The sequence below is a fragment of the Cololabis saira genome, chromosome 21 (genome assembly GCF_033807715.1).
Source record: "Cololabis saira isolate AMF1-May2022 chromosome 21, fColSai1.1, whole genome shotgun sequence".
Taxonomy (NCBI): Eukaryota; Metazoa; Chordata; class Actinopteri; order Beloniformes; family Belonidae; genus Cololabis; species Cololabis saira.
Window position 1 is genome coordinate 16543753 of NC_084607.1, and position 11631 is coordinate 16555383.

General features: G+C 39.9%; 1 protein-coding gene across 4 annotated transcripts; it reads left to right on the top strand.

The window, feature by feature from the left end:
- The first annotated feature begins 322 nt into the window (after positions 1–322).
- Positions 323–10592, top strand: stat3 (signal transducer and activator of transcription 3 (acute-phase response factor)). 4 transcript variants are annotated; one of them, XM_061712768.1, is made up of 24 exons: positions 323–512; positions 3492–3641; positions 4192–4435; positions 4544–4636; positions 4769–4850; positions 4989–5089; positions 5375–5526; positions 5861–6019; positions 6261–6353; positions 6467–6526; positions 6639–6668; positions 6760–6853; positions 6948–6995; positions 7178–7261; positions 7342–7440; positions 7572–7707; positions 7791–7843; positions 7929–8023; positions 8142–8281; positions 8367–8588; positions 8693–8735; positions 9123–9182; positions 9935–10098; positions 10211–10592. In XM_061712768.1, exons 2-24 carry the CDS (start codon positions 3514–3516, stop codon positions 10249–10251), a joined length of 2421 nt encoding a protein of 806 aa, XP_061568752.1. In that variant the 5' UTR covers positions 323–512; positions 3492–3513; the 3' UTR covers positions 10252–10592. The 4 variants fall into 4 exon arrangements, with proteins under 4 accessions (XP_061568752.1, XP_061568754.1, XP_061568753.1 ...); XM_061712770.1 differs by having other exon boundaries at positions 9935–10035; XM_061712769.1 differs by lacking the exon at positions 9123–9182.
- Positions 10593–11631: the final 1039 nt, after the last annotated feature.

Below are 11631 nucleotides of genomic sequence, written 5' to 3' on the forward strand. Positions count from 1 at the left end.
CAGTATTGCCAGTAACTCAGATGACTTCCAGGCTCGCTGTTCTCTTGAAACGCTGTTCCTCCCTCCGGAACAACCACGCATACGGTCTTTTCTATGGTCCTCTCGCTGGGAGGGTTTGACGAAGGGAACAGCTCAATTGCGACAGCAGTAAACACAGAATTGTCAACCAACCTCACTGCAATGCCCCGCCTCTTTATCCTAAAAGAGCAATTGTGATTGGCTGTGACTGAGCCGCGGGCTCCTATTGGTCGCCTGAAGAGCCAATCAAGCAGATAGTGAGGTTTGATTGGCTGGAAAAACTGCAGTGTAGTTGATGGGCAGGGCAACGAGTACTGGCGTTTCTCGTGTTAGGAAGGGAACAAGTTGCAAAAAAAATTCTGTGGGTATTTTTTTCCTCTTTTGTGTAGATTAATTTCCCAGAAAGGTTGTTGCTGCCTTTCATTGTCGGTATAGGTTAGTCAAAAAGAATATTTTTGACGACAAAACTTTCCAAAGCAGAGACAACGATTCAGGTAAGCGACGATGCGTCGATTTCTGAATTTGATGTTTGAGATGTGTTTTTTGTTTTGTTTTTGTTTTTTCTTTTATGAACCCTTCAAGCAATGGTTGGTATTCCAGTAGGACACAATAATGCATGGCTGGATGTACTAATAACGCCAGGAAACTATACTCAATGTAGTAGGTCATAAGTTATTCATGCCCAGGAAACAGTATATGCAAGCGCTGTTACATAAGTTATTAAAGGGATATTACATTTTCGACCGTGGCTTTTGAATTAGTAGTACTAGTATTACACCAGAATGCTCAGTTTATTTATGTTTTTAGGGTTTTTTTTGCACTGGATGGCCATGTCATTCATGTTCACTTGTTAAGTTTACCCATGTTGACCCAGTGAAAGGTGAAGCTTTGTTGTTTTCCTTTATTTGTTACGCCCATCTCCATCCCATCTGCAGACAAACATCCCAGACACCCACCCCAGGGGATCAATCCCTCCAGACCTCATAATGGACATCCATTTACAATCACAACATTTTCATTTGGAGTCCTATGGCAGAGTTCTTGGTATATACTTTATTAGTCTCTTATAATATTGAGATACATCTTCTTTTTTTTTTAATGCAGAGCATGACAAGCATGAAAAATCCCATAATTTTCACTTTCATTGTGTTCAGTCACACATATTCACAGTCATAAAAAAAAGAAGGAAACGTGGCACGGTTTCTGGTTTCCTTTGTACTTGTCACGTAGTTCTTCCTGGAATATCACTGACATGATTTATGGAATGACATTGTCCTTTACCAGTAAGTGGCAAACCACTATATCAGGCACTGAAGGGTGAAGAAAAGTACCTGGCTGGTGTGCCAGGTTTAGTTTTGCTAACTCATGTTGACTAACCTATGTTATATGTGATTTCTTGCTTGTGTTGTTCAAGTCAAGTCAAATCAAGTCAACTTTGAACTTTCAATTCTGACACGTGCAACACAATACAGTATCGGAATTGTCATCCTCAAAGGCCTTATGGTGCAGCAGCTAAACAAAAAAAAGACATACTGTGCAAATCGTAAATATAAATATAAATATAAAGAAGAAAAAAACAATTTTTAAAGGAAATATGTTCTGTATGTATAGTGTACAGTTCTCTCAGATGTAAGTCTCTTTGGATAAAAGCGTCTGTTAAATGACAGTAGTAGTAGTAACCTAGTGGACCTAAACAAAAACTCAATGAAATGGATGATGTTTTCAAGAATATCCTGCTTGTCCGACTTAATAGTCAATATTTATGAAACCTGAGCATCACTTAAGTGGTGTCTGCCTTGTATCATTTAAAATGTGTGTGACCTTGACAAAATATGTTGGTAATGTGATCAGCAGACAAAATGTTCATACTGCGGTGCCCCATTACTGCATCAGCTTACTTTACAAATTTGATCTAGGATGTTGTTTTTACTTTTCTGGCCTAAATCCTTGAAGTCATTAATGTATTATATAGGTAATACTGAAACAGCACTGTGTTCATTCTGCGAATATACACACTAATACCTCTGATCAGTGAGTTTTCACAGATCTTTTAGCGTCATAACAGTTATACCAAGAGAGGATGGAGGACTCATGTGTCTGATCCTGTTTTTGATATCACTGTTAAATGTAATGCCTAGTTTAGGATCTGTTTGTATTTTCTGAACTATTAGAAATGTTTTATTGTTTTCCGGGTGAGTTAGCATCCTTTGATGTGACAGACCTTTCACATGATCAGAATATCAGAATGTGGACAAGCATCTTTTTCACTTGTCAGTGAAAGAGGAAGAGGGTTCATATGGAAACTGTATGCTTGGTGTGACAAATAGTTGTAAGTCTCTTTTATTAATTGGAGCCACAAAATGTTTATTTTTGCAAGAGTTTTTTATTTTTGTTTTTCCTCCTCTGGATATGGACTATTTATTTACAAAAACAAGCCCTTAAGTATAAGATATATAAAATGCAACACCTTTGCAATGATTTATTAGTCCATCACGCGTAGCCATGCAGTTTTATGCAAATCTATAGATTAATGTTCTATTACTCTTAAATAGTGTAAATAATAAGTTCAGAAATGAAGTATTGATATTTGACAGGAATAAAATGCTGATTTTGATCCAAGTTACATGTTTTACACACATTTTTAGGTCCTCCACCAGTGCTCTGTACCAGGAAGAGTACCTGCTGAAAACAGAAAGTGAACTTTCTGCATTACGAGGAAAGTGATGCTACTGTGTCTTTAACTTATCTCAGCAAACTTTATTGCACAGTCTGGTATTGCACAATAACAATGTTAAGTCAACCACTGAGTTCAATCAGAATTTCTGTAATAATATGACTGAATCCACAGTCTTATGCAGATAAATACATCTAGTGTGCTTGATATGGTTGCTATAAAAGCCCTTTGTTAGGGAATCCAGAAGAAAGCACCAGACACTGCTTTTGATCAGATCTGAAGGTTTGCAGGACATGCAAATCGGATCTGATGGATAATACTGCTGCAAGCAGGTTGTTGACAATAAAAGAAAACTGCTCATGTTGCGTAACAGTTTTCACAAATTCATATGAAATGAATCATCACACAAAGAGTCCCCCATCACCTTCATTTCTGTACATTTCTGATATGTGAGAAAGGGAAGTGTTGTTTTTCATTGTCTACCGTTGGGGCAAAACCTCGTCCAGCGTAGCTCGTCCCCGCTTAGAGTGCTAACAGCTGTTCGTGAAGGCCTGGGTTTCTTGGTGGAGGCGTAACATTTCAGTGAACAGGAAGTGACTGTGCTGATTATGTCGCCTCACTTGGGCCTGTCATCTTTTTCAGAGAAAATGTGATATTTAGCCATTTCCTGGCACGCTTTGTTCTGTTAAGGCATGTGATATCGTCTTTAAACCATTATTGTTGTGTCTTTAAAGAGATGTTTATCGCGTATCACGGCTTTATCCATTTCAGTGACTAAATTAGTTTCTTTTTTTTGTAGGTTTAAGACAGTTTATGTCAGGATGGCGCAGTGGAACCAGTTGCAGCAACTGGAGACCAGATATCTGGAGCAACTCTACCACCTGTACAGTGACAGCTTTCCCATGGAGCTACGGCAGTTTCTTGCCCCCTGGATTGAAAGTCAGGACTGGTAAGGGATATTTGAAACCATTGGATTTGAATTACTGTACTATTACATGTTGCTTCTCTTATTGCCGGTGTAACTCATAAAACTGTTCGTCTTCCACTCCCTCCATACTGGCACTGAGCCGTGACTTCTTAATAACTTGCAACACAGAAAGCTACTGTGATTTTTGCAGTCATTCTCATACTAATGTCACACCTTACAGCCTACTGTGTTATTGCAGTCGACAATGCTCTTAATGCGTGCCCATCTTTCGCTCTGGTCACAATGCACCTGAGCAGTATTATGTCCTTAAAAGTTTTGCATGTTTTCATGAAATTAAAGTACTTTTACACTTCAAATGATCGGACAAAATGAAATACTCCAAGAAAGTGCAATTACCCAACACAAAACTGTTCAGGTGCAAGACAACACGACCCGTGTTGCAGGTGAAAATATAAAAAGTATTCTTGGAACATTTTCAGTGAAACAAATACTTTCTGGAACATGGAACTCTTGTGTGGGTAGAAAGTATTAATCCTTATAACCTTATCACTTTACCCTGTCTTTTTACAAGGGCCTACGCTGCCAACAAGGAATCACATGCCACGCTGGTGTTCCACAACCTCTTGGGAGAAATAGACCAGCAGTATAGCCGTTTCCTGCAGGAGAACAACGTACTTTACCAGCATAACCTGCGCAGGATTAAACAGCATCTGCAGAGCAAGTACCTGGAGAAGCCCATGGATATTGCCCGCATTGTTGCCCGCTGCTTGTGGGAGGAACAACGACTTTTGCAGACTGCCACCTCTGCTTCACAGGTACATAGTAGTACACCAGCTTAGCTTTATACCTTATGGTGCTATTTGAAAAGCATAATTGATAAACATGACTTGGCACAATTGATCTATATGGCCATTCTCCTGCAGGACGGCCAGGCAGCCCATCCCACAGGGACAGTAGTGACAGAAAAGCAGCAAATCCTGGAGCACAACCTTCAAGACATCAGGAAGCGGGTGCAGGTTAGTTCTATCAAAAGCTTACTCACAAATATTGGAAAAATGTAGTATTGAGGACACTGACGGCTATTTTATCCCCATGTAATCAGTTCATTTTGACATGAATAAATGTTTACTGTTTTCTGATTTTAACAGGATATGGAACAGAAGATGAAAATGCTTGAAAACTTGCAAGACGACTTTGACTTTAACTACAAAACCCTGAAAAGCCAAGGAGGTATATATTTGAATGTGATCAGTTTATTTCAGTCCATCAATACTTTATTTATCCCCCAAAGGGAAATCAGATAAAAACTAGATAAAAAAAACATGGAGAAGTTTTAGCTGATCTACTACATGTTCATCCTGTGTCCAGAGTTGTCCCAGGACCTAAATGGAAATAGCCAAGCTGCTGCTGCGAGACAGAAGATGGCCCAGCTGGAGCAGATGTTGAGTGCTCTGGACCAGCTCAGAAGGGTGGGTGCTCATCCTTTCACATAAAGTGAGGATGAAAACAAGTTTAAACTCGTATTATTTCACATCCATTACATTATAAACATTTGCTATGTCTAATTTCTCAACATAAGGGTCATTAAACATGTGGAGAATTGCATTATAGTGAGTATGTTGCGCGCTAAAGATTTCGGTCTTACGTCTGGATATTGTCTCGGTTGAATCCTTAACACTGATAGTAAGTCTCTTCTGGACACTGATCGCCGATTATGTCCATGATTAACCTGTGCTTTTCTTGTGATCTTGTAGCAAATCGTGACAGAGATGGGGGGCCTGCTGACTGCCATGGATTACGTTCAGAAGAATCTAACAGATGAAGAGCTTGCAGACTGGAAGAGAAGACAACAAATCGCCTGTATCGGAGGCCCACCAAACATCTGCCTCGATCGCCTTGAAACATGGTAAACATGCTTTAAAAAACGTATTCACCCCTTCAATCAAATTCACTCTCTTTCGAGTCAAATTTAAGAGATGATGAAGCTGCATGATGTAAAAAGTGCAGTTAAATTATTTTTCCAAGTGCAAAGGTTACAGTGAAAGTAACTTAACCTAAGAAAATAGATGTCTTTTGCATTTATAAATCAAGAAATTTGGTAGCTGACACCGGACGTCAGCCTCCTCTTTGGTTTTATCGTCCTCTTGGTGATCTCCCTTAATCAATCTTAAGGTTTCTTATTCACAGGGCTCATCCATCACTATTTATCTCATGAAATGTGAACTCATTTTTTAAATCAGGATCACGTCCTTGGCTGAGTCCCAGCTCCAGATCCGTCAGCAGATTAAGAAGCTGGAGGAGCTTCAGCAGAAAGTGTCTTACAAAGGAGACCCAATCATTCAGCATCGGCCTGCCCTGGAAGAGAAGATAGTGGATTTGTTCAGAAATCTCATGAAGAGGTATATGAAATGATGAACCGTTCTTGTGTATCCGAGTTCCTCTTAAAAATGATTCGGGGGGTTCTATCCTGCTTCACAACCTTTATTTAGGAGATGTTTTGACTTTTAAATGACTTTCAGTCTTTGAATGAAGGCTGCAAGATGCAATTAAAATTTTGAGATTCTTAGAATAGACTCGTAGAGTAAATATTTTGTGATGTTTTCTGTAAATATCTGAAACATGATTTACTTAAAATTTTAGTGCGTTTGTGGTGGAAAGGCAGCCGTGTATGCCGATGCATCCAGACAGACCTCTGGTCATAAAAACAGGAGTGCAGTTCACAAATAAAGTCAGGTAATACTCACAATACCTCATCAGATCTAACTTGCATATTCCTAAACATTTATGATAAGACTTTGTATTCTTATTATTTTGTCTCTTTGCTCTTTTGTCCTTTTTCTTTCAAGATTACTGGTAAAATTTCCTGAACTCAATTACCAGCTGAAAATTAAAGTTTGCATTGACAAGTGAGTTTGTTTTAAATATAAAATCTGGTATTTTATATTGTAATACTGGGATATAATTTGATTGAACAACTTAGGAGAACATGTTTTACTGATTTTCAACTGTTTTTTTCAGGGAATCTGGCGATGTGGCTGCAATTAGAGGGTAAGACTTTGACATCTATTAAGGCCAGAATATTTAATAGGCGTTATTTCAGAGACGAGTCTCAGTTGTTGCTGTTGCTCGACTTTCTTAGGTCAAGAAAATTTAACATCCTTGGCACTAACACAAAAGTCATGAACATGGAGGAATCCAACAACGGCAGCCTGTCAGCAGAGTTTAAACACTTGGTGAGTTATGGACGCAAACATCCAAGACTTGATAAAGTTGTTTGATTGTGGCCTGGTCTGGAGATCTGGAGTACTGACTTCCTGTTTGCCGCAGACTCTACGTGAACAGAGGTGCGGAAATGGCGGCCGGACCAACAGCGATGTAAGTTCTATGTTATGGTGATATCTGATATGTTGTCAGATAATGTTCTGTAGTAATCAAAACTCTTAGAATGCGAGCTGTAAGGATGCAACCTTTGCTTGTATTTGTCTAAATCATTATTTCCTCGACCGCTTACATTTAGAGGATAAAAAACAAATATGTCCCTCTTGTTTTATTTTAAGGCCTCTCTGATTGTAACAGAGGAACTTCATCTTATCACCTTTGAGACAGAAGTCTATCACCAAGGCCTGAAGATAGATCTGGAGGTGTGTATTTTTTTCTGCATATTTGCATCAGATTGAATCTTAATCTCAGTAGTAAACTAAGCGTTGCCCACTGTCTGCAGACTCACTCCCTGCCTGTGGTGGTCATTTCAAACATCTGCCAGATGCCCAACGCTTGGGCTTCCATCCTGTGGTATAACATGCTCACGAATCACCCAAAGGTAAGGCAGCGCCCTCAGGTGGAAAGATCTGAACTCTGCAGGAGCAGAAAGTTGACTGTAGAGACGCAGCTGTTTTCAGTTGAAGAGTTGAGCGTTTTTCAGCAGATGTTGCCTTGCATCTCCTTGCACAGAATGTGAACTTCTTCACCAAGCCTCCAGTGGGAACATGGGACCAGGTGGCTGAGGTTCTGAGCTGGCAGTTCTCCTCAACCACCAAGAGAGGCCTGACCATCGAGCAGCTCACCACTCTCGCTGAGAAATTACTCGGTAGGATGTTAAGCCTGAACGTCTCCTTACCTATTAATATTTCCTTTGTACTAATAAGTCATCTCCTGGCACCTTCCATTTAGGGCCTTGTGTCAACTACTCTGGATGTCAGATCACATGGGCCAAGTTCTGCAAGGTACTTCACTTTGCTATTAATACACACAAGCGTTTCTGTCTTAACTCACACAAAAACAAACGTTATTTTTCCTCCCTCTTTACAGGAAAACATGGCCGGGAAAGGCTTTTCCTTCTGGGTGTGGTTGGATAACATCATTGACCTGGTGAAGAAGTATATTCTTGCCCTGTGGAATGAAGGGTGAGTGGCTGTTTCAAAGGCAGTGACTGGATTTGCTCTGGTTGACTTCCTGTTACATTTGGGAAACATGATGTAACATGCAATGAGACTGTTTTGACATCCTCTTTCCCGTTCACAGGTATATCATGGGTTTTATCAGTAAGGAGAGGGAGAGAGCCATACTGAGTCCAAAGCCCCCTGGCACCTTCCTGCTGCGCTTCAGCGAGAGCAGCAAGGAGGGAGGCATCACGTTTACTTGGGTGGAGAAGGACATCAGCGGTAAGTAGGACCTTGGGAGTCTTCTGAACTCTTCTTGTTATACCTTCAGGATTTTTGTGTTCTGACGCTGAGTTTTCACTTACAGGAAAAACCCAGATCCAGTCAGTGGAGCCGTACACCAAGCAGCAGCTCAACAGCATGTCTTTTGCCGACATCATCATGGGTTACAAGATCATGGATGCCACCAACATCCTGGTTTCGCCTCTCGTTTACCTCTATCCTGATATCCCCAAAGAGGAAGCTTTCGGGAAATACTGCAGGCCAGAAGCAGCTCACGAGCCCGACGCAGGAGGAGACTCGACGAGCAGTAAGTCACTGTTGCCTTTGTCAGGCTGTTTTTAAAAGAAGCTCATATGTCTCTTATTTAAAGCTCTGGTTTTCTGCTAACAGTTTTTTTTCCCTCTCCGCCAGCTATCCAGCCGTACCTGAAGACAAAGTTCATTTGTGTTACCCCGTAAGTATCTTTCACACCTTTTCTTATCTGTAAGCCTTTACATCATATTCACAGTGTATTCCCCCAGTGACCTCCACCTGTGTCAGCCCTTATGACTCGCTGTTCATGTATCTGCAGTTTGTTTGTGGCTCACACTGCGCGTTAGCACAATAATCAGAGGACTAGTTAAGCACTAGTTAACTATATTGAACTGCTCTCGATAAAGCTAACAAGAATGAGGAAGGCAGAGGAATGCAGCATCAGATGCAGGTGAGTGGGTAGTGCGAGGTTGGCCCGCGCCAGGACAACGTAGCACGTGAGCCATGTTCACTTTGGTTAGTTGTGGGTTTAACAGAGTGGGTTTGGGTTGCGAGCTCTGCTCAGTGAGATCCTGACCTGTCTCCGTAGGTGTCCCTCCGTGTTCATGGACTTGCCGGACAGTGAGCTGCTTGGGAACGGATTCCCATGGTAGGCGGATTGGGGGGGGAGGTGGCATGTAGGGCTTTGTGTGCATCTTGTTGCCTTGTGTGTTTGATGGAATGGATTTCATGGATGTTGCTGCAGTAGCTGCATCTACATCATTTCTGTTTTTGTGTTCCAACTCACAGCCACTTGTCCTGGTTCTAATAAAGCAGCATCTCACTACCATTCATCTGTTTTCCGTTTAGTTCAGGTCACACTTCTACCTGCCAGATCTTAATGTCAAAATCCTCCATCCGTAGCCAGCTGCAAAGGTTAGACAGTCCAAATTACCTTCGCTGTAATGGTTTGAGGGGAAGTGATTGAAGAGTTCAGATATTATTGGTGTTATTTCTACATCAGTTATTCAGTGAAAAATCAGTTATTCAGCCGAACAAAAGAAGGTAACAAAAAAGGATAATGTTAAACGTGAAGACCAGCTTGAGTAATTGCCTGTTGGATCCATTAAGTGCTTTCAGACTGCAGAGCAGCTCCCTTTATAAGAGATTCAAAGTGCCCTTTTTCTTTTTACCATTGTTCACCACTGCCTCATAAAACCATGAAAGTAGAAAAGTTGTTTCATTTATAATGTCCAGTATGGTCTTAAAATGCTGAAAGAAACCAAAAGGTTCCCCTGCATTTCACCCATCTCCTCCGTGCCTGGACTAACACTCCCAGCTAGGACTGTATCGGTGCACTTTTTGGATGTGTACTTTTCAGACTGATGCAGTTAGTTCTCTCTCCTTTGTGTGTTTTCACAGCACAAACTCTGGAAACACCAGTGACCTGTTCCCCATGTCACCTCGCACCCTGGACTCCCTCATGCACAATACCGAACCTGAAGTTAATCAAGGACATCTGGGTGAGTTACAAAGTCTGCATCAACACATCTATACGTTTAAGATCTCAGACTCCGCGAAGATGGGTAGGTCTCTTTATGTAAATGTCAAAATCGAATCCTCTATTGCAGACATTATTTAGGATGAACTCATTTTAATTACTTGTTTTCTGCCTTTTTTTTTCTTTTTAATTCATAGATTCACTCACTTTGGACATGGATGTAGCATCACCGATGTGAAAGTCATCCTCAGCGTCTTTAGTTGCTTTCTTTTTGTTGGGATCTGACGTAATTTTTGACAACTTAAAGATTGATTTATTTCTCTGTGTTCACAATCTCCTTGTATAGTTTGTTTCTATGTACAAATTACCAATTTTCACAGAATAAAAACATTAAAAGTGTTATTTTAAAAAAGAAAAGAAAAGAAGAGACAATTGTCGGAAATTTTAACTACTGCTTCCATGTATGAGAAGCTGTCGGTTTTTGTCTTTTAGGCAACATCTTGCTTCCACTTCTTTATGTTTTTAAATATCTTAAAACCTTTAATCATCAGAAAAAGTATTTTTGAAAACTTTGACCTTTTAAATTAATGTCTTTTCTTTTTTGAATAAGAAAATGCGATGGGACAAAATGTTGTATAAGCTAAGTGTTGCTTTCGATTTGTGAGGGTTTTGATGTAACTGGTCTTCTTCGCGTGTCCCTGCCAAATGTATAGTGTCAGCGGTTCACATTATTTTTTCATTTAATAAAAAAAAAGGTTTCTCCTTATTTTCAATTTTAACAGAAAATAGAACATGTTATTTCTCAGAGCCATTTCAAGTATTATAAAGGTGAAGAGAGGCGAGGAGACCAGGGATCTCTGGCACTAATGAGGTCATGATCTTGTAAACTTTTTCCTTTTGTCATAGTTTTATGTGAAATATGTAACTGTAAGTGTAAAATATGGTTTAGATTCTCTCTCTCTTTCTCTCTCTCTCTCTCTTTAGATACAAGGGTGAGGAATCATATGTATTAGATCTGTTTCAGAAATTTGCAGTTTATTCTTATTTTTTGTGCCTGATTTCACCAGTTATGATCCAATATGAAATGTTCTGTATTTACCTTCAACCTTTTACACAGATGAGCAAACCTTGTCACCAGAATAAAATACACTGCAACACGCTTGCATCATGAGGTCTTTTCTTCTGCCTCTGCTTGAGCCTGTTTTTTTCCTGACCAAGATGTTGGAAGGGTTGGAAGGGTGCCCCAACCCATAGATAGATAGATAGATAGATAGATAGATAGATAGATAGATAGCTTGCATGGTTCGTTATAGATATGTATGTGGACATGCGTGTATCTATACATATATGGACAGTAACAGTAAGTACATATGTATATGTATGCTTTGTTGCATAGAAATGTTGCATAGAAATATCTTTGAGTAAGAATACTTGTAATGAATAAGATTGTACTCAGGAGAATCTAAATTCACAACGTAAATAATGTGATTTTATGTGTAGATGAATACAGGGTGTTTATAGTGACATATAAATGCGATTGCAATAATTACTTAGGTATCCGCTAATTTATACTCAGGTATACCAAAATATATATTTATACTGTGTAAAATTCTTACTA